Raw genomic sequence first — 23,770 nt, 5'->3', positions numbered from 1 at the left:
ATATTCAAGTTTGCAGACGACACTACAGTTGTAGGGCTGATTACCAACAATGACGAGACGGTCTACAGGGAGGAGGTGAGGTCAGGAGGCTGAAGAAATTAGTCTTGTCACCTAAAACACTCACAAATTTTTACAGATACACAATCGAGAGCATCCTGTCTGGCTGTATCACGGCCTGGTACGGTAATTGCACCGCCCTCAACTGCAAGGCTCTCCAGAGGGTAACACGGTCTGCACAATGCATCACCGGGGGCAAACTACCTGCCCTCCAGGACACCTACAGCGCCCAATGTCACAGGAAGGCCAAAAAGATAATCAAGGACAACAACCACCCGATCCACTGCCTGTTCACTCCACTACTATCAAGAAGACAAGGTCAGTACAGGTGGATCAAAGCTGGGACCGAGAGACTGAAAAACAGCTTCTATCTCAAGGCCATCATACTGTTAAACAGCCATCACTGACATAGACATACAGTGGGGCAAAAAAGTATTTAGTCAGCCACCAATTGTGCAAGTTCTCCCACTTTAAAAGATGGGAGAGGCCTGTAATTTTCATCATAGGTACACTTCAACTATGACAGACGAAATGAGAAGAAAAATGACATTTTTAATGAATTTATTTGCAAATTATGGTGGAAAATAAGTAGTTGGTCACCTACAAACAAGCAAGATTTCTGGCTTGTAGGTTAGCAGTAAAACCTTTAAATGAGCCCTTGCCTTAACAGGAAGCCAGTGTAGAGAGGCTAGCACTGGAGTAGGTCATATTCTCATTGTCTCCTCCTCGGCCCAGATACTGGTTCAATGTTGGGGTAGCTACTGTGTCTTTCATAATTTGCATACCTTCAGTCCTAGCTATGTACACAAGTAATCTGTCAATCTTTGATTTATGCCGACTACTCTTCCTCCATTTGAAAACATTGACCCCTTCCAAAAGGACAACGACCCTAAGCCAACGCAGGAGTGGCTTTGGACAAGTCTCTGAATGTCCTTGAGTGGCCAAGCCAGAACCCGCACTTTAACCCAATCGAACATCTCTGGAGAGACCTGAAAACTACAGCTTCTAACATGATGTCTGGGCCCTTATTACACAGGAGGTAGGGTTGCTGGTTCATTCCCCCTTAATCACTGCAGTATTCTCTGACCATCCAGTCATGCAAGTCCCTTCTCCCACATATTCTAAAGGTGGGTTGAAAGACAGTTCTTCACTGCATGTATCCGTTCCTCCCCTCCTTGCTATAATATATGGGCCTTTTCACGCTGCAAAAATCAGCATCACATTTACAATCTATTGTAGCAGCTCTGTGTTCCAGGAACGCTCCCTCCCTGCCAGTGATAGTATATAGCCACGGTAGCCAGCCATCTGTCCTCTGGTACTTTGTAAGCATCTCACCCAGAGGCAGGACTGCCAGACTGACGAGCAGCCCTGAGCCCTTTCTCAACCCCCACTGTGTTGAGTACTACTGACAGCAGTTATGTAACAGCTCTCTGAGCAGGCATGGATTCACTGTTTAAATATCACTAGCCGCTTTTGAAGCATCCATCCATCAATATTCCCATCCCATGGGACTGAATTAAGTACTAGGATATCTATTGTATCGAAAACAAGAAACACGTTTTCACCATGACAACATACATACTACATTTGGGGTTTGTAGCTGCCAGGAAGGAAAAGTAGTCAACAGTATAGCAGGGGATAGGGAAAAAAATCCAAATCTATTGAGCGAGAGCTGTTGTTTCTTAAATAAATTGAATTGTTTTATTACTTTACAGAACAACACAGCATGTGTGTTTGTGAATTGGGATACAGTATAGAAATAACAATCTTCCAACATTTAGGACATTGAACAATGTGGGACCTGCACTTGCAACATCAGTCTAGAGAAATAACCGTAAAAACAACAAAGTAGGATATCAACATTATAAAGGTACAAACAGTATGATAAGGGTATGAATTGGACAAACAAGAAAGTCATTAAAAGTTGAACATCCTGAGTCCTGGACTTTCTGACGGGCCGCCCCCAGGTGGTGAAGGTAGGAAACAAAATCTCCACCCTGCTGATCCTCAACACTGGGGCCCCACAAGGGTGCGTTCTCAGCCCTCTCCTGTACTCCCTGTTCACCCATAACTGCGTGGACATGCAAGCTTCCAACTCAAATATTCAAGTTTGCAGACGACACTACAGTTGTAGGGCTGATTACCAACAATGACGAGACGGTCTACAGGGAGGAGGTGAGGTCAGGAGGCTGAAGAAATTAGTCTTGTCACCTAAAACACTCACAAATTTTTACAGATACACAATCGAGAGCATCCTGTCTGGCTGTATCACGGCCTGGTACGGTAATTGCACCGCCCTCAACTGCAAGGCTCTCCAGAGGGTAACACGGTCTGCACAATGCATCACCGGGGGCAAACTACCTGCCCTCCAGGACACCTACAGCGCCCAATGTCACAGGAAGGCCAAAAAGATAATCAAGGACAACAACCACCCGATCCACTGCCTGTTCACTCCACTACTATCAAGAAGACAAGGTCAGTACAGGTGGATCAAAGCTGGGACCGAGAGACTGAAAAACAGCTTCTATCTCAAGGCCATCATACTGTTAAACAGCCATCACTGACATAGACATACAGTGGGGCAAAAAAGTATTTAGTCAGCCACCAATTGTGCAAGTTCTCCCACTTAAAAAGATGGGAGAGGCCTGTAATTTTCATCATAGGTACACTTCAACTATGACAGACGAAATGAGAAGAAAAATGACATTTTTAATGAATTTATTTGCAAATTATGGTGGAAAATAAGTAGTTGGTCACCTACAAACAAGCAAGATTTCTGGCTCTCACAGACCTGTAACTTCTTCTTTTAGAGGCTCCTCTGTCCTCCACTCGTTACCTGTATTAATGGCACCTGTTTGAACTTGTTATCAGTATAAAAGACACCTGTCCACAACCTCAAACAGTCACACTCCAAACTCCACTATGGCCAAGATCAAAGAGCTGTCAAAGGACACCAGAAACAAAATTGTAGACCTGCAACAGGTAAGCAGCTTGGTTTGAAGAAATCAACTGTGGGAGCAATTATTAGGAAATGGAAGACATACAAGACCACTGATAACCACGCAAGATCTCACCCCGTGAGGTCAAAATGATCACAAGAACGGTGAGCAAAAATCCCAGAACCACACGGGGGGACCTACTGAATGACCTGCAGAGAGCTGGGACCAAAGTAACAAAGCCTACCATCAGTAACACACTACGCTGCCAGGGACTCAAATCCTGCAGTGCCAGACGTGTCCCCCTGCTTAAGCCAGTACATGTCCAAGCTCGTCTGAAGTTTGCTAGAGAGAATTTGGATGATCCAGAAGAAGATTGGGAGAATGTCATATGGTCAGATGAAACCAAAATATAACTTTTTGGTAAAAACTCAACTCGTTGTGTTTGGAGGAAAAAGAATGCTGAGTTGCATCCAAAGAACACCATACCTACTGTGAAGCATGGGGGTGGAAACATTATGCTTTGGGGCTGTTTTTCTGCAAAGGGACCAGGACGACTGATCCGTGTAAAGGAAAGAATGAATGGGGCCATGTATCGTGAGATTTTGAGTGAAAACCTCCTTCCATCAGCAAGAGCATTGAAGATGAAACGTGGCAGGGTCTTTCAGCATGACAATAATCCCAAACACACCGCCCGGGCAACGAAGGAGTGGCTTCGTAAGAAGCATTTCAAGGTCCTGGAGTGGCCTAGCCAGTCTCCAGATCTCAACCCCATAGAAAATCTTTGGAAGGAGTTGAAAGTCCGTGCTGCCCAGCAACAACCCCAAAACATCACTGCTCTAGAGGAGATCTGCATGGAGGAATGGGCCAAAATACCAGCAACAGTGTGTGAAAACCTTGTGAAGACTTACAGACAACGTTTGACCTGTCATTGCCAACAAAGGGTATATAACAAAGTATTGAGAAACTTTTGTTATTGACCAAATACTTATTTTCCACCATAATTTGCAAATACATTCATTAAAATCCTACAATGTGATTTTCTGGATTTTTTCTTCTAATTTTGTCTGTCATAATTGAAGTGTACCTATGATGAAAATTACAGGCCTCTCTCATCTTTTTAAGTGGGAGAACTTTCACAAGTGGCGGCTGACTAAATACTTTTTTGCCCCACTGTATATATATGTACCTATTCTTATTCATCCCTTTACATTTGTGTGTATAAGGTAGTTGTTGTGAATTTGTTAGATTACTTGTCAGATATTACTGCATTGTCAGAACTAGAAGCACAAGCATTTCGCTACACTCGCATTAACATCTAACCATGTGTATGTGACCATTAACATCTGCTAACCATGTGTATGTGACCATTAACATCCTCAATAACATTTGATTTGAAGAGCATTCTTTCTCTAATTTATTCATACCAGTAAAAACCGACAAATGCAGAGTATCAACATACACAATCACAAGAACTAGTCTGAATGTGAAGTTGAATGACGTAACACTTACATCATGGATATATAACAAACTCCACAAACAGTATTTCAACAAAGCACTGAACAAGACAAACATTTATAGAAATGTCATGTTTGGCCTTGCAGATAGTTGATGGTTGGCAGGACTCTTAACATCTTGGTTTGATCGCTGTACTTGACTGACTCCATCTTCTCTTGAGTGAAGCTGTACTTGCCCCACTTTCAAAACGTCAACCATGTTTACTGTCCCTAAATCAGTTTTCCCTCAAACTTACTAGGAGTTGTTGCTAGGAGTGCCTGTTTTTGTATGGAAATAAGCTTTCTGAAAAGATTACAATTTTCTGTCCAAGGAGGCTTCTCTCCCAATACAGTTTTGTATATCAAAGCAACACAGTGTGAACTGAACTGTCCGTTTTGGGATCATAGAGCATAGTACATTTACTGTATAACCATTTTTCCTGAGGATTTGAAACCTTAACCCTAATCTATAGCTTCAAGGACATCTTCTTCACCTCCATCTGTTGACACTCCTCCTCCCTTTGCTTTCTCCTCCTTTCATTACTTCATCGTAAGGAGCCAAGAGGCAACCCCATCTGGCACTTATATAATTTCTCTGCTCATAGAATCTTAATAATGTTCTTGAGCTAATGATGTGCTTGCCTCTTGGGCCTCCATGTATAGCTAAACAGATATGCCAGTTCATCTTTGTTCATTTGACAGAGTAGGGCACCTGTAGGTCGGTGACGTCAGGCAAGCTGTCTGTGTATAGTTCTTTAGTCAGTTTTAAGGTCCTTGTGGAAAATGAAACCAGCTCATTGCCACACTTTGTCAGTTAAAACACCTGTGTGTGTGAAATACTACACATTTTACACAGTGAACATATCAAGCAGCAACATACCAAACAATAAAACAGTCAATTACAAAATACCTCCCAGAGTAACCTATAACCATTTGGAAGGACTAAAAAAACATTTAAAAAAACAACAAGCCCTTTTTGTTGTAAGAGCTGAGCATTCTCCTACTTGTATAACAAGAAGTCTTCATTGAACAGAAGTACTGCAGAATTGAAAGTCTAGCCTCTCTGGGTAGAGAACATTATACCACTCTGCACAGTTTAATTCCAACAGTACTCAATATATACAGTGCATTCGGAAAGTATTCAGACCCCTTCCCTTTTTCCACATTTTGTTACGTTGCAGCCTTATTCTAATATTTTATTTTATTTTTTTATGATTTGGAAAGGCACACACCTGTCTATATAAGGTTCCACAGTTGACAGTGCACGTCAGAGCAAAAACCAAGCCATGAAGTCGAAGGAATTGTCCGTAGAGCTCGAAAACAGGATTGTGTCGAGGCACAGATCTGGGGAAAGGTACCAAAATATTTCTGCAGCATTGAAGGTCCCCAAGAACACAGTGGCCTCCTTCATTTTAAATGGAAGAAGATTGGAACCACCAAGACTCTTCCTAGAGCTGGCCACTTCGGGGGAGAAGGGTCGGGGGAGAAGGTTTGGGAGGTGAACAAGAACCCAAAGGTCACTCTGAAAGAGCTCCAGTTCCTCTGTGGAGATGGGAGAAACTTCCAGAAGGACAACCATCTCTGCAGCACTCAACCAATCAGGCTTTTATGGTAGAGTGGCCAGATGGAAACCACTCCTCAGTAAACGGCACATGTCTACCCACTTGGAGTTTGCCTAAAGGCACCTAAAGGACTCTCAGACCATGATAAACAAGGTTCTCCGGTCTGATGAAACCAAGATTGAAGTCTTTGGCCTGAATGGAAGAAACCTTGCATCATCCCTACGGTGTTGCATGTTGGTGGCAGCATCATGCTGTGGGGATGTTTTTCAGCAGCAGGACTGGGAGACTAGTCAGGATCGAGGAAAAGATTAACGGAGAAAAGTACAAAGAGATCCTTGATGAAAACCTGCTCTAGAGCGCTCAGGACCTCAGACTGGGGTGAAGGTTCACCTTCCAAAAGGACAGCGACCCAAAGCACACAGCCAAGAAAATGCAGGAGTGGCTTTAGGACAAGTATCTGAATGTCCTTGAGTGGCCCAGCCAGAACCCACACTTTAACCCGATCGAACATCTCTAGAGAGACCTGAAAATAGCTGTGCAGCGATGCTCCCCATCCAACCTGACAGAGCTTGAGAGGATCTGCAGAGAAGAATGGGAGAAACTCCTCAAAACAGGTGTGCCAAGCTTGTAGTGTCAAACCCAAGAAGACTCAGGGCTGTAATCGCTGCCAAATGTGCTTCAACACAATACTGAGTAAAGGGTCTGAATACTTATGTAAATGTGATATTTCCACTTTTAATAAATGTTGAAAATGTGTTTTTGCTTTGTCATTATGGGGTATTGTGTTTAGATTGAATATATATATATATAATCCATTTTAGAATAAGACTGTAACAAAATGTGGAAAGAATCAAGGGGTCTCAATACTTTCTGACTGCACAGTGTGTGTATATATATCAATATATCCTCTTTCTTCTGAAAGTTATTGAACAAGTTGTAATCATGAACTTCAGGTCACCTCCTGGCTTCAACACTAGGGGAGCAGGCTTACACAGGTTCTACACCTCAGACCTGGACTCCCATTGGAACAAAATGTTTGTCCTGCATAGAGGTGAGAACTATTTCCCTCTGTCAGACTCTGTGGTGTTCTGGCACCTTATGAGACACATCCACTCCCAGGGGGCTAGCGTCTGATCACCACCTGCTCGTAGGGCCCCGCGCCAACCCTGAAAGAGAACGTCACACACGTTATTATCTAACCAGCAACAACTCACACCAAACAAGTAAAAGGGTGTTACTGAAAAACACTTCACAACAAACAATCACATTCTATTAATCATATATTCTATCGATTGGCCCTTGTGCATTAAAGGGACAGTGCAAGATTTTGACAATTAAGTATTTTATCTACTTAATGGATAAAATGTTTTTTTTTGTCTGCGTCCAGTATGAAGTTAGAGGTAGATAGTTAATTGACAAAATTGTGCACTATCCCTTTAAATGTTATCTGTTATCCGTGATTCAGTGACAGTGATTGTTGCTAGGAGTGCCTGCTGTTGTGTGTCCCTTTGTAGTCATTCTATCTCTATGGTGTCACCCACTTTCTGATGCATTAGGTAATAATGTCACCCACCTGGTGTGTTGGCTTCCCAGCGCTGTGCTTCCACCAGGACCAACAAACAGCCTGAGCCCCTCCTCTGTAACGCACAAACAAGATACTGTCAATCAACGTAAGGTCGCCACACTGCCAAAATGGCCTGTGGTTATTTGCTTAGCCATCTAAAAATAAGTGGTTATTGACAAGCATTCTTTAGTGTGAGAGAGACAGGGAGTGGAGGGGCTTTACCGTGAGAGAGACAGGGAGTGGAGGGGCTTTACTGTGAGTGAGACAGGGAGTGGAGGGGCTTTACCGTGAGAGAGACAGGGAGTGGAGGGGCTTTACCGTGAGAGAGACAGGGAGTGGAGGGGCTTTACTGTGAGAGAGACAGGGAGTGGAGGGGCTTTACCGTGAGAGAGACAGGGAGTGGAGCGGCTTTACTGTGAGAGAGACAGGGAGTGGAGGGGCTTTACCGTGAGAGAGACAGGGAGTGGAGGGGCTTTACGGTGAGTGAGACAGGGAGTGGAGGGGCTTTACTGTGAGTGAGACAGGGAGTGGAGGGGCTTTACCGTGAGAGAGACAGGGAGTGGAGGGGCTTTACTGTGAGTGAGACAGGGAGTGGAGGGGCTTTACTGTGAGTGAGACAGGGAGTGGAGGGGCTTTACTGTGAGAGAGACAGGCATGGCAACTGCTCGGCCTCCGAACACAAGGCACTACAGATGGTAGTGCGAACAGCCCAGTACATCCCTGGGGCCAAGCTTCCTGCCATCCAGGACCTCTATATCAGGCGGTGTCAGAGGAAGGCCCAAAAAATTGTCAGACTTCAGCCACCCTAGTCACAGACTGTTCTCTCTGCTACCCCACGGCAAGCAGTACCGGAGCGCCAAGTCTAGGTCCAAGAGGCTTCTAAACAGCTTCTACCCCCAAGCATTAAGACTCCTGAACATCTAATCAAATGGCTACCCAGACTATTTGCATTGCCCCCCCCCCCCCTCTATTACACTGCCGCTTCTCTCTGTTGTTATCATCTATGTAAAGTCACTTTAATAACTCTACCTACATGTACATATTACCTCAACTAACCGGTGCCCCCACACATTGACTCTGTACCAGTACCCCCCTGTATAGAGTCTCGCTACTGTTATTTTACTGCTGCTCTTTAATTACTTGTTGCTTTTATTTCTTATTCTTATCCGTATTCTTTAAAACTGCATTGTTGGTTAGGGGCTCATAAGTCAGCATTTCACTGTCAGGTGGAGAGACGGTTAAATACCTGTTGTATTCGGCGCATGTGACTAATAACATTTGATTTGATTTACTGTGAGAGAGACAGGGAGTGGAGGGGCTTTACCGTGAGAGAGACAGGGAGTGGAGGGGCTTTACCGTGAGAGAGACAGGGAGTGGAGGGGCTTTACCGTGGGAGACAGGGAGTGGAGGGGCTTTACTGTGAGAGAGACAGGGAGTGGAGGGGCTTTACCGTGAGAGAGACAGGGAGTGGAGGGGCTTTACCGTAAGAGAGACAGGGAGTGGAGGGGCTTTACTGTGGGAGACAGGGAGTGGAGGAGCTTTACCGTGGGAGACAGGGAGTGGAGGGGCTTTACCGTGAGAGAGACAGGGAGTGGAGGGGCTTTACTGTGGGAGAGACAGGGAGTGGAGGGGCTTTACTGTGGGAGACAGGGAGTGGAGGGGCTTTACTGTGGGAGAAAGGGAGTGGAGGGGCTTTACTGTGGGAGACAGGGAGTGGAGGGGCTTTACTGTGGGAGACAGGGAGTGGAGAGGCTTTACTGTGGGAGACAGGGAGTGGAGAGGCTTTACTGTGGGAGACAGGGAGTGGAGAGGCTTTACTGTGAGAGAGACAGGGAGTGGAGGGGCTTTACTGTGAGAGAGACAGGGAGTGGAGGGGCTTTACTGTGGGAGACAGGGAGTGGAGAGGCTTTACTGTGAGAGAGACAGGGAGTGGAGGGGCTTTACTGTGAGAGAGACAGGGAGTGGAGGGGCTTTACTGTGAGAGAGACAGGGAGTGGAGGGGCTTTACTGTGAGAGAGAAAGGGAGTGGAGAGGCTTTACTGTGAGAGACAGGGAGTGGAGGGGCTTTACTGTGAGAGAGACAGGGAGTGGAGGGGCTTTACTGTGAGAGAGACAGGGAGTGGAGGGGCTTTACCGTGAGAGAGACAGGGAGTGGAGAGGCTTTACTGTGAGAGACAGGGAGTGGAGGGGCTTTACCGTGAGAGAGACAGGGAGTGGAGAGGCTTTACTGTGAGAGAGGCAGGGAGTGGAGGGGCTTTACTGTGAGAGAAAGGGAGTGGAGAGGCTTTACTGTGAGAGAGACAGGGAGTGGAGGGGCTTTACTGTGAGAGACAGGGAGTGGAGGGGCTTTACCATGAGAGAGACAGGGAGTGGAGAGGCTCTACTGTGAGAGACAGGGAGTGGAGGGGCTTTACTGTGAGAGAGACAGGGAGTGGAGGGGCTTTACTGTGAGAGAGACAGGGAGTGGAGAGGCTTTACCGTGAGAGACAGGGAGTGGAGAGGCTTTACCGTGAGAGACAGGGAGTGGAGAGGCTTTACCGTGAGAGACGGGGAGTGGAGAGGCTTTACTGTGAGAGAGGCAGGGAGTGGAGAGGCTTTACTGTGAGAGAGACAGGGAGTGGAGAGGCTTTACTGTGAGAGAGACAGGGAGTGGAGGGGCTTTACTGTGAGAGACAGGGAGTAGAGGGGCTTTACTGTGAGAGAGACAGGGAGTGGAGGGGATTTACCGTGAGAGAGACAGGGAGTTAAGGGGCTTTGAAAAAACGAGTCAACTGAAATAGCTAATCAAAAAGTCCATTAGGTACCTTTAGAGTCCATTAGAGCCCTTCCAGACTCATATTAAACATCTTCAATCCAAAATCAAATCTAGAATCGGCTTTCTATTTTGGAACAAAGCCTCCTTCACTCACGCCGCCAAACTTACCCTAGTAAAACTGACTATCCTACCGATCCTCGACTTCGGCGATGTCATCTACAAAATAGCTTCCAACACTCTACTGAGCAAACTGGATGCAGTCTATCACAGTGCCATCTGTTTTGTTACCAAATCACCTTATACCACCCACCACTGCGACCTGTATGCTCTAGTTGGCTGGCCCTCGCTACATATTCGTCGCCAGACCCACTGGCTACAGGTCATCTATAAGTCTAGGTAAAGCTCCGCCTTATCTCAGTTCACTGGTCACGATAACAACACCCACCCGTAGCACACGTTCTACCAGGTATATCTCACTTATCATCCCCAAAGCCAACACCGCCTTTCCTACCAGTTCTCTGCTGCCAGTGACTGGAAAGAATTGCAAAAATCACTGAAGTTGGAGACTTTTATTTCCCTCACCAACTTTAAACATCAACTATCTGAGCAGCCAACCCGATCGCTGCAGCTGTACATAGTCCATCTGTAAATAGCCCACCCAATCTACCTACCTCATCCCCATACTGTTTTTATTTACTGTTCTGCTCTTTTGCACACCAGTATCTCTACTTGCACATCATCATCTGCTCATTTATCACTCCAGTGTTAATCTGCTAAATTGTAATTATTCGCTCCTATGGCCTATTTATTGCCTACCTTCTCATGCCTTTTTCACACACTGTATATAGACTTTCTTTTCTCTACTGTGTCTTTGACCTGTTTGTGTTATTGGCTTGTTTATTCCATGTGTAACTCTGTGTTGTTGTCTGTGTCACACTGCTATGCTTTATCTTGGCCAGGTCGCAGTTGCATAGGAGAACTTGTTCTCAACTAGCCTACCAGGTTAAATAAAGGTGATCTGGCCTACCAGGTTAAATAAAGGTGATCTGGCCTACCTGGTTAAATAAAGGTGATCTGGCCTACCTGGTTAAATAAAGGTGATCTGGCCTACCTGGTTAAATAAAGGTGATCTGGCCTACCTGGTTAAATAAAGGTGATCTGGCCTACCTGGTTAAATAAAGGTGATCTGGCCTACCTGGTTAAATAAAGGTGATCTGGCCTACCTGGTTAAATAAAGGTGAAATAAAAATACATTTAAAAAAAGCAGAAGAAAGTAACCATAACTTGTGATGTGTACAGGACAGTAGAGTCTGTCTGATGTGACTGGTGTATGCAGAGCTCTGCCAGGAGTCATCTCTCACATACTAAACTCTCTCTCCACTATGGCCTATATTCCTGCTAGTATCCATGGAAACAGTTTCCTCTACAATAGACTCCACTAAATCTTGGCTGCAGTCTCTGAAGAAAGAGAGCTGGGTAAAGTCTAGTGCTCTGAGCTAGTCTAAGTGTCTGAGCTGGGTAAAGTCTAGTGCTCTGAGCTAGTCTAAGTGTCTGAGCTGGGTAAAGTCTAGTGCTCTGAGCTAGTCTAAGTGTCTGAGCTGGGTAAAGTCTAGTGCTCTGAGCTAGTCTAAGTGTCTGAGCTGGGTAAAGTCTAGTGCTCTGAGCTAGTCTAAGTGTCTGAGCTGGGTAAAGTCTAGTGCTCTGAGCTAGTCTAAGCGTCTGAGCTGGGTAAAGTCTAGTGCTCTGAGCTAGTCTAAGTGTCTGAGCTGGGTAAAGTCTAGTGCTCTGAGCTAGTCTAAGTGTCTGAGCTGGGTAAAGTCTAGTGCTCTGAGCTAGTCTAAGCGTCTGAGCTGGGTAAAGTCTAGTGCTCTGAGCTAGTCTAAGTGTCTGAGCTGGGTAAAGTCTAGTGCTCTGAGCTAGTCTAAGTGTCTGAGCTGGGTAAAGTCTAGTGCTCTGAGCTAGTCTAAGTGTCTGAGCTGGGTAAAGTCTAGTGCTCTGAGCTAGTCTAAGTGTCTGAGCTGGGTAAAGTCTAGTCCTCTGAGCTAATCTAAGTGTCTGAGCTGGGTAAAGTCTAGCCCTCTGAGCTAGTCTAAGTGTCTGAGCTGGGTAAAGTCTAGTGCTCTGAGCTAGTCTAAGTGTCTGAGCTGGGTAAAGTCAAGCCCTCTGAGCTAGTCTAAGTGTCTGAGCTGGGTAAAGTCTAGCCCTGAACATTGAGCTAACATCTAGCATGGTGAGCGTACCCTCAGCGCTGGAGTCCAGCAGGCTGTGGCTGAAGTCCTGGCTCTGGAGGATCTTCTCCACGATGTCGTCAGCGTCTACCCGTGTGGCGTCTACCCTCTTCAGCTGACACTCCACCGAGCTCTGCTTCACTGGATGCCTGAGACACACACACACACACACAATGTATGTACACACACCATGTATATACACACACACACACCATGTATATACACACACACACCATGTATATACACACACACACCATGTATATACACACACATGCACACACACACATGAGAAAGAAAGAAGGGGGGGGGGGGGGGGGGTTCAGGTTGAAAGGTCAGAGGTGAGTGAGTATGTGTGTAGATATTACCTGCTGAGTCTCTCTGAGGAGGCAGAGCTCTGTGTGGGGTGGGGGGGGTGTTCAGGTTGAAAGGTCAGAGGTGAGTAAGTGTGTAGATATTACCTGCTGAGTCTCTCTGAGGAGGCAGAGCTCTTTGCGGGGGTGGGGGGGTGTTCAGGTTGAAAGGTCAGAGGTGAGTAAGTGTGTAGATATTACCTGCTGAGTCTCTCTGAGGAGGCAGAGCTCTTTGCGGGGGTGGGGGGGTGTTCAGGCACGGGGGAGCAGGGACAGGTGACAGAGACAGGAGGTGTAGAGCGGGTCTCCCTCTCAGCCCCCCGGTCCACGCTGGGTTCAGGAATACTGCCGATGCCTGTGGAGGCGGAGCCCGCTGAGGGGTTCCTCTTGTGTGTGAGCTCTGATAGGCTGGAGGAACGTGAGTGACCTGAGCTATAGCCTATGGGGAACGAGTAGGCAATGTTACACTCCACACGACAGTGGCAGACACTTAATGGAGACAGATTTCACAACCACAAAGATAACTCTGAGGGCAAGCATACTATTCATAATCTTATTTAATTGATAATAGATCGTTGCCTTTTGTAATTAATATCTGGTTCAGACGTGGTGTTTAGATACCTGACACTTTGGACTGTTGGCTGGCATAGCTGGATGTTCTAGAGTGGCCAGATGCTCTCGGCTCATCAGGAACAGACACACACTTCCCAGGGGGCTCTGAGCAGGAGGGGATAGCAGCACAACGTCAGCACAACATTGACACAACATCAGCACAACATTAGCACTAATGATTAATGAATAACAGGGTTCAATCCTGCCATACTGCTGTAAATCAATTCAAAAGTGTCCAGAGCTGACGGGATGTGAGTGTTTGGGTGAGTGTTCCTGGTACGCAGAGGCAGGCTGTGTGTGTATGGGGAGACAGGGTGTGTGTGTATGGGGAGACAGGGTGTGTGTGTATGGGGAGACAGGGTGTGTGTGTATGGGGAGACAGGGTGTGGCTGTGTACCTGGTATGGGGAAGCAGGGTGTGGCTGTGTACCTGGTATGAGGAGGCAGGGTGTGTGTGTGTGTGTGTGTGTGTGTGTGTGTGTGTACCTGGTATGAGGAGGCAGGGTGTGTGTGTGTGTGTACCTGGTATGGGGAGGCAGGGTGTGTGTGTGTGTGTGTGTGTGTGTGTGTGTACCTGGTATGGGGAGGTATGGTGTGTGTGTACCTGGTATGGGGAGGCAGGGTGTGTGTGTGTGTGTGGCTATGTACCTGGTATGGGGAGGCAGGGTGTGTGTGTACCTGGTATGGGGAAGCAGGGTGTGTGGGTGAGGCAGGGTGTGTGGGTGTGTACCTGGTATGGGGAGGCAGGGTGTGTGGGTGTGTACCTGGTATGGGGAAGCAGGGTGTGTGTGTGTACCTGGTATGGGGAGGCAGGGTGTGTGTGGGTGTACCTGGTATGGGGAGGCAGGATGTGGGTGTGTGTAAGTGTACCTGGTATGGGGAGGCAAGGTGTGTGGGTGTCCCCTCCCTTCCTGTCTTCGTAGAGACACCCTGCCTCTGCCTGCTGGATGCCCAGTTTCATGGCTGTGGACGGTGGCCTAAAGGGGACACAGGGACATTGACATTCACCCTGACCCATTTTACAACCCAAACCCAACACCCCACACACCTGTTCCAAACCTACTTGCTACCATGTACGGTTGTTGGTTGGTTTGAGGATGTCCATCTGTTTGTTCATACGGTCATTTGAAAGTGACTGGCTAAATGGTATAAACACATCTTATACAACCATCCTGCCTACAACCTTTATGACATAACATGACCCATCCCTTCCTATATACAACCTATATGACATAACATGACCCATCCCTTCCTATATACAACCTTTATGACATAACATGACCCATCCCTTCCTATATACAACCTTTATGACATAACATGACCCATCCCTTCCTATATGCAACCTATATGACATAACATGACCCATCCCTTCCTATAAACAATCTTAGAACTGACTGCACAGATCTACAGTAGAGGACATTAATCACAGTAGAGGACATCAATCACAGTAGAGGACATTAATCACAGTAGAGGACATTAATCACAGTAGAGGACATCAATCACAGTAGAGGACATCAATCACAGTAGAGGACATCAATCACAGTAGAGGACATTAATCACAGTACAGGACATCAATCACAGTAGAGGACATTAATCACAGTACAGGACATCAATCACAGTAGAGGACATTAATCACAGTAGAGGATATTAATCACAGTACAGGACATTAATCACAGTAGAGGACATTAATCACAGTAGAGGACATTAATCACAGTACAGGACATCAATCACAGTACAGGACATCAATCACAGTACAGGACATCAATCACAGTACAGGACATTAATCACAGTAGAGGACATTAATCACAGTAGAGGACATCAATCACAGTAGAGGACATCAATCACAGTACAGGACATCAATCACAGTACAGGACATCAATCACAGTAGAGGACATTAATCACAGTAGAGGATATTAATCACAGTACAGGACATTAATCACAGTAGAGGACATTAATCACAGTAGAGGACATTAATCACAGTACAGGACATCAATCACAGTACAGGACATCAATCACAGTACAGGACATCAATCACAGTACAGGACATCAATCACAGTAGAGGACATCAATCACAGTAGAGGACATCAATCACAGTAGAGGACATCAATCACAGTAGAGGACATCAATCACAGTACAGGACATCAATCACAGTAGAGGACATCAATCACAGTAGAGGACATCAATCACAGTAGAGGACATTAATCACAGTAGAGGACATTAATCACAGTACAGGACATTAATCACAGTAGAGGACATCAATCACAGTAGAGGACATCAATCACAGTAGAGGACATCAATCGCAGTAGAGGACATCAATCGCAGTAGAGGACATCAATCGCAGTAGAGGACATTAATTGCAGTAGAGGACATTAATCGCAGTAGAGGACATTAATCGCAGTACAGGACATCAATCACAGTAGAGGACATTAATCACAGTACAGGACATCAATCACAGTAGAGGACATCAATCACAGTAGAGGACATTAATCACAGTCAAGGACATTAATCACAGTACAGGACATTAATCACAGTAGAGGACATTAATCACAGTAGAGGACATTAATCACAGTACAGGACATCAATCACAGTAGAGGACATTAATCACAGTACAGGACATCAATCACAGTAGAGGACATTAATCACAGTAGAGGACATTAATCACAGTAGAGGACATCAATCGCAGTAGAGGACATCAATCACAGTAGAGGACATCAATCACAGTACAGGACATCAATCACAGTAGAGGACATCAATCACAGTAGAGGACATTAATCACAGTAGAGGACATTAATCACAGTAGAGAACATTAATCACAGTAGAGGACATTAATCACAGTAGAGGACATCAATCACAGTAGAGGACATTAATCACAGTAGAGGACATCAATCACAGTAGAGGACATCAATCGCAGTAGAAGACATCAATCACAGTAGAGGACATCAATCACAGTAGAGGACATTAATCACAGTACAGGACATCAATCACAGTAGAGGACATCAATCACAGTAGAGGACATTAATCACAGTACAGGACATCAATCACAGTAGAGGACATCAATCACAGTAGAGGACATTAATCACAGTACAGGACATCAATCACAGTAGAGGACATCAATCACAGTAGAGGACATTAATCACAGTACAGGACATCAATCACAGTAGAGGACATCAATCACAGTAGAGGACATTAATCACAGTACAGGACATCAATCACAGTAGAGGACATCAATCACAGTAGAGGACATCAATCACAGCAGAGGACATCAATCACAGTAGAGGACATTAATCACAGTAGAGGACATCAATCGCAGTAGAGGACATTAATCACAGTAGAGGACATTAATCACAGTAGAGGACATTAACCACAGTAGAGGACATTCATCACAGTAGAGGACATTAATAATACCCTATCAGAAGTTCTGATCTGTAATAAGATCCTAAAAGGTTTTCATAAGCTATATTTCCGGTTACCTGCTCTTTAATAACCCCGCTTTTACAACCCAGGAAACCACCACGTCTCTCACTTCTTTTACAGCCCAGGAAACCACCACGTCTCTCACTTCTGGTGAACGAGGCTAATTCATGAGGGGAGAGGGGGTGGACTAAAATTATGTAGAAGAGGCAAAGTGAGAGAGAGGGATAGAGGGATAGAAAATGTGAAAGTGAGGAAGAAGTAGAAACAGAGAGAGATGGGTGGAGAGAAAGTTAAACAGAGATACAGAGAGGGGGGGAGAGAAAGTTAAACAGAGAAATACAGAGAGGGGGGAGAGAGAAAGTTAAACAGAGATACAGAGAGGGGGGAGAAAGTTAAACAGAGAGATAACAGAGGGGGGAGAAAGTTAAACAGAGATACAGAGAGGCGGGGAGAGAAAGTTAAACAGAGAGATAAAAGAGGGGGGAGAGAAAGTTAAACAGAGAGATACAGAGAGGGGGGAGAGAAAGTTAAACAGAGAGATACAGAGAGGGGGAGAGAAAGTTAAACAAAGAGATACAGAGAGGGGGGAGAAAGTTAAACAGAGAGATATACAGGGGGGGAGAGAAAGTTAAACAGAGATACAGAGAGGGGGAGAGAAAGTTAAACAGAGAGATACAGAGAGGGGGGAGAGAAAGTTAAACAGAGAGATATACAAGGGGGGAGAGAAAGTTAAACAGAGATACAGAGAGGGGGGAGAGAAAGTTAAACAGAGATACAGAGAGGGGGGAGAGAAAGTTAAACAGAAAGATATACAGGGGGGGAGAGAAAGTTAAACAGAGATACAGAGAGGGGGGAGAGAAAGTTAAACAGAGAGATATACAGGGGGGGAGAGAAAGTTAAACAGAGATACAGAGAGGGGGGAGAGAAAGTTAAACAGAGATACAGAGAGGGGGAGAGAAAGTTAAACAGAGAGATACAGAGAGGGGGAGAGAAAGTTAAACAGAGAGATATACAGGGGGGGAGAGAAAGTTAAACAGAGAGATATACAGGGGGGGAGAGAAAGTTAAACAGAGATATACAGAGAGGGGGAGAGAAAGTTAAACAGAGAGATACAGAGAGGGGGGAGAGAAAGTTAAACAGAGAGATATACAGGGGGGGAGAGAAAGTTAAACAGAGATACAGAGAGGGGGGAGAGAAAGTTAAACAGAGATACAGAGAGGGGGGAGAGAAAGTTAAACAGAGATACAGAGAGGGGGAGAGAAAGTTAAACAGAGAGATACAGAGAGGGGGGAGAGAAAGTTAAACAGAGAGATACAGAGAGGGGGAGAGAAAGTTAAAGAGAGAGATACAGAGAGGGGGGAGAGAAAGTTAAACAGAGAGATACAGAGAGGGGGGAGAAAGTTAAACAGAGAGATATACAGGGGGGAGAGAAAGTTAAACAGAGAGATATACAGGGGGGAGAGAAAGTTAAACAGAGAGATATACAGGGGGGAGAGAAAGTTAAACAGAGATATACAGAGAGGGGGAGAGAAAGTTAAACAGAGAGATACAGAGAGGGGGGAGAGAAAGTTAAACAGAGAGATATACAGGGGGGAGAGAAAGTTAAACAGAGATATACAGAGAGGGGGGGGAGAAAGTTAAACAGAGGGGGAGAAAGTGAGAGTGACATTATGTAATGAATGTGAGGAGGTGTAGGTGTGATGTCAGTAGTTTTGGACTGGTTTCTGCTCTTACGATAAAGCCTTGGCTTTCTTTCCACAGAGCTCTGAAATATGTCCAACGCACACACTGTGTGTGAGTTACATTCTGTAGGACAGCTCAGTAAGACACACACACACACACACACACACACACACACACACACACACACACACACACACACACACACACACACACACACACACACACATACACACACACACACAGAGGAGAACTCAGAGACACTCCGGCACTTTATGAATGCATGAAAGTGTTGTGCTGGAATCTCTCCAGTTCACTATCAGAGGAATTATCAGAGGCCTCAGCCAAGGCAACCCTCCCACACTAACCATCTCTCCAGTTCACTGCATTATCAGAGGCCTCAGCCAAGGCAACCCTCCCACACTAACCATCTCTCCAGTTCACTGCATTATCAGAGGCCTCAGCCAAGGCAACCCTCCCACACTAACCATCTCTCCAGTTCACTATCAGAGGAATTATCAGAGGCCTCAGCCAAGGCAACCCTCCCACACTAACCATCTCTCCAGTTCACTGCATTATCAGAGGCCTCAGCCAAGGCAACCCTCCCACACTAACCATCTCTCCAGTTCACTATCAGAGGCATTATCAGAGGCCTCAGCCAAGGCAACCCTCCCACACTAACCATCTCTCCAGTTCACTATCAGAGGAATAGAGGCCTCAGCCAAGGCAACCCTCCCACACTAACCATCTCTCCAGTTCACTGCATTATCAGAGGCCTCAGCCAAGGCAACCCTCCCACACTAACCATCTCTCCAGTTCACTATCAGAGGCATTATCAGAGGCCTCAGCCAAGGCAACTCTCCCACACTAACCATCTCTCCAGTTCACTGCATTATCAGAGGCCTCAGCCAAGGCAACCCTCCCACACTAACCATCTCTCCAGTTCACTATCAGAGGCATTATCAGAGGCCTCAGCCAAGGCAACCCTCCCACACTAACCATCTCTCCAGTTCACTGCATTATCAGAGGCCTCAGCCAAGGCAACCCTCCCACACTAACCATCTCTCCAGTTCACTGCATTATCAGAGGCCTCAGCCAAGGCAACCCTCCCACACTAACCATCTCTCCAGTTCACTATCAGAGGCATTATCAGAGGCCTCAGCCAAGGCAACCCTCCCACACTAACCATCCTACCAGTTCACTGCATTATCAGAGGCCTCAGCCAAGGCAACCCTCCCACACTAACCATCTCTCCAGTTCACTGTATAATCAGAGGCCTCAGCCAAGGCAACCCTCCCACACTAACCATCTCTCCAGTTCACTGCATTATCAGAGGCCTCAGCCAAGGCAACCCTCCCACACTAACCATCTCTCCAGTTCACTGCATTTTCAGAGGCCTCAGCCAAGGCAACCCTCCCACACTAACCATCCTACCAGTTCACTGCATTATCAGAGGCCTCAGCCAAGGCAACCCTCCCACACTAACCATCTCTCCAGTTCACTGCATTATCAGAGGCCTCAGCCAAGGCAACCCTCCCACACTAACCATCTCTCCAGTTCACTGCATTATCAGAGGCCTCAGCCAAGACAACCCTCCCACACTAACCAACTCAACATTCACTGTGTAAGTGGGGATTGATTCTGAATCCTTCCTGGCATCTAGATCCCAGCAGTATATTAGAATCCATTCCCCCCCTTCCACCTACATAGTAAAATGATACCAGGCTCAATACTAGTGAGTACAATATCGTGAGTCTGTCTGTTTGTTCTCTGGCTTGCCTTCCTCTGTGACTCAGCGCGCTCAGTTACCCCACACTCAGACACAAAGGGTTTTTATTGTCCGCTCTAAACAGACTATAAACGCTCTATAACAGCTCTCTAAAGGCTCTATAACAGTTCTATAATGGCTCTATAACAGCTCTATAAAGGCTCTATAACAGTTCTATAATGGCTCTATAACAGTTCTATAACAGCTCTATAAGAGCTCTATAGAGGTTCTCTAACGGCTCTATAACAGCTCTATAGAGGCTCTATAAAGGCTCTATAACAGCTCTATAGAGGCTCTATAAAGGCTACAGTATATTGCATCCACTGTGCAATTCAGCCAATTGATAGACTGTCTGTTCGAGGAACAGTGTGTAGAGGTGTGGTGTAATAGCGAGTGTGTGATTCAGACAGAGTGTGTGTGTGTGTGTGTGTGTGTGTGTGTTCACAGTAAAGGCATAGCCATCCAAACACACATCTTCTCAGCACTGGCAGGAGTGTGTGGGAACGTCATGGTCTTTTTGACTACTGTTCCTGGGCCTGCTGTGGCGTTTAGCTCAGAATGTTTTCATTCAGGTCTGAGCTGGTCTCAAATCAGTTGTTTCTATCAACAGAGACCAGACATAATCTGTGGGGAAGTTCTCCTCTGACCATCTAAACAATAGAACTGTCTCTATTCATGTTCAATGGCAGAAGTCAGTTAGATTGTGTCCACAACTTTCTTTGACTTCAAATAATTGATGTAGTGCTGAGGAAACTATGCCCACACAAGATACCCAAAATAACCCTAACATTTTAAATAATATATACCATGACTGTGTGACCATTTGTTGATCGACATGGACTTTCAAATAGAGAGAAACCTAGCCATTTAGCTTTTATCCAAAGCGACTTACGGAACGGAAGTCTCCTTTGTTTCTGTGACTCAGAGTTTCTTGCGTGTACTCAGAGACAGGATGCTCAATGCACAGTTGGTTTCCTCTATGTGTCTGTGGTCAGGCTGTCTGCCAATCACATCAATGTTTCCTACTTACCTGTATTCATTTCTACAATGCTAAGTCCTAAAAATGTTTGTGGCATAACCCGCCAAAAGGATTGAAAGAAGGTTAACTTACGTTTTAAAGCAGGGGTCCCCAGACATGAGCTGTGTGCTGATGACGACCTGTGACAGAGGTGACAGAAAACCCATGTCAGCAGAGATCATACACATCCACAGGCCCTATGAAATAGAATAAAGTCGCCCCTTGACACTGATCTAAGGTCAGTTTTGTATTTTCCCCTTTCACCGTTTCAGGTTAGTATTTAGGATAGGTAAGCTGATCCTAGACATGTGTCTAAGTACAACTTCTACCCAAAAACATGTCCAACATCCATTCACAGGGTTACAGGTGCCTGTCCTATATCGCAGGCCCAGACCTGCCTGTCTTCATGCACATGTCAGAGCAGTTGCATCATTAGGATACTTCATCCTGAACTGTACTGAGTGATATTACACCCCTAGTTACGGACTGTTTACCCATACACACTAGTAAACATATGGTGACTAGGGGGCAGGGCAGGGTGACAACCAACAATTAGCTTTCTCCCAATGTGTGCCAATACTCAGCTATGTTGGCTATGACTCAACAACCTCACGCGGTTCCCTTTCTCTCCTCTCCCTCATGACCACTCATTAGTAACAGGCTTTTCACCTATCCAGGCATTTCAGATCAGTGGTCCCAGTGTAGACAAGTAGAGCAACCCATTCTAGAGTAGTAAGAACAGAGCCAAGTAGAGCAACCCATTCTAGAGTAGTAGACACAGAGCCAAGTAGAGCAACCCATTCTAGAATAGTAGACAGAGCCAAGTAGAGCAACCCATTCTAGAGTAGTAGACACAGAGCCAAGTAGGGCAACCCATTCTAGAGTAGTAGACACAGAGCCAAGTAGAGCAACCCATTCTAGAGTAGTAGAACAGAGCCAAGTAGAGCAACCCATTCTAGAGTAGTAGACACAGAGCCAAGTAGAGCAACCCATTCTAGAGTAGTAGACACAGAGCCAAGTAGAGCAACCCATTCTAGAGTAGTAGACACAGAGCCAAGTAGAGCAACCCATTCTAGAGTAGTAGACACAGAGCCAAGTAGAGCAACCCATTCTAGAGTAGTAGACACAGAGCCAAGTAGGGCAACCCATTCTAGAGTAGTAAGAACAGAGCCAAGTAGAGCAACCCATTCTAGAGTAGTAGACACAGAGCCAAGTAGAGCAACCCATTCTAGAGTAGTAGAACAGAGCCAAGTAGAGCAACCCATTCTAGAGTAGTAGACACAGAGCCAAGTAGAGCAACCCATTCTAGAGTAGTAGACACAGAGCCAAGTAGGGCAACCCATTCTAGAGTAGTAAGAACAGAGCCAAGTAGAGCAACCCATTCTAGAGTAGTAGACACAGAGCCAAGTAGAGCAACCCATTCTAGAGTAGTAGACACAGAGCCAAGTAGAGCAGCCCATTCTAGAGTAGTAGACACAGAGCCAAGTAGGGCAACCCATTCTAGAGTAGTAAGAACAGAGCCAAGTAGAGCAACCCATTCTAGAGTAGTAGACACAGAGCCAAGTAGAGCAACCCATTCTAGAGTAGTAGAACAGAGCCAAGTAGAGCAACCCATTCTAGAGTAGTAGACACAGAGCCAAGTAGAGCAACCCATTCTAGAGTAGTAGACACAGAGCCAAGTAGAGCAACCTATTCTAGAGTAGTAGACACAGAGCCAAGTAGGGCAACCCATTCTAGAGTAGTAAGAACAGAGCCAAGTAGAGCAACCCATTCTAGAGTAGTAGACACAGAGCCAAGTAGAGCAACCCATTCTAGAGTAGTAGACACAGAGCCAAGTAGGGCAACCCATTCTAGAGTAGTAGACACAGAGCCAAGTAGAGCAACCCATTCTAGAGTAGTGGAACAGACCAAGTAGGGTGTGGCATAGTAGGACAGACTCTAGTCCCGTACTGTAACTTCCTGAAGGGAGTTGTGGACTGGTGGGAATGTTCTGGAGGCCTGTCTAACTGGACTGAACTGTACCTTGAGTATGGAGTTGTCCTGTCTGGTGTTCTTGGTATCGTAACCCTCTAGTAGACATCGCCGCGTGGTGCTGCCAGAGCCAGCAAACTCTGACAGGTTCAGGTCAGCAAAACCCAGCTACAGAGGAGAGTGAGAACAGATATATTCAGGTTTATGGAAACAGCTTGGCAACAGAGCCTCAGTCCCACAGAGTTGTAATACAGAGCACTCTGTTGTAGTAGTAGACCCAGAGCCTGCTTATAACAATCACAAACATAAGAAGCTACTGTAGTGGGCAAAAACTAGGAAGTATTCCCATACTATCAATGC

General features: G+C 45.8%; 1 protein-coding gene across 1 annotated transcript in view; it reads right to left on the bottom strand.

Moving 5' to 3' along the window:
- Positions 1 to 5,683: 5,683 nt before the first annotated feature.
- Positions 5,684 to 23,770, bottom strand: part of LOC139387426 (EEIG family member 2-like) — a 28,648-nt gene continuing 10,561 nt past the window's right edge. The window contains exons 4-11 of the mRNA XM_071133580.1: positions 23,462 to 23,578; positions 21,533 to 21,579; positions 14,430 to 14,536; positions 13,570 to 13,665; positions 13,150 to 13,387; positions 12,611 to 12,747; positions 7,625 to 7,688; positions 5,684 to 7,217 (exon numbers count right to left, since the gene is read on the bottom strand). Of these exons, the coding sequence (XP_070989681.1) occupies positions 7,175 to 7,217; positions 7,625 to 7,688; positions 12,611 to 12,747; positions 13,150 to 13,387; positions 13,570 to 13,665; positions 14,430 to 14,536; positions 21,533 to 21,579; positions 23,462 to 23,578 (849 nt within the window). The 3' untranslated portion in view covers positions 5,684 to 7,174. The remainder of the gene's footprint in view (positions 7,218 to 7,624; positions 7,689 to 12,610; positions 12,748 to 13,149; positions 13,388 to 13,569; positions 13,666 to 14,429; positions 14,537 to 21,532; positions 21,580 to 23,461; positions 23,579 to 23,770) is intronic.

This window comes from Oncorhynchus clarkii, chromosome 28, assembly GCF_045791955.1.
Source record: "Oncorhynchus clarkii lewisi isolate Uvic-CL-2024 chromosome 28, UVic_Ocla_1.0, whole genome shotgun sequence".
In the NCBI taxonomy this organism is placed as follows: Eukaryota; Metazoa; Chordata; class Actinopteri; order Salmoniformes; family Salmonidae; genus Oncorhynchus; species Oncorhynchus clarkii.
The sequence above is the reverse complement of the archived record's forward strand: the minus strand, read 5'-3'. Positions and strand labels throughout refer to the sequence as shown.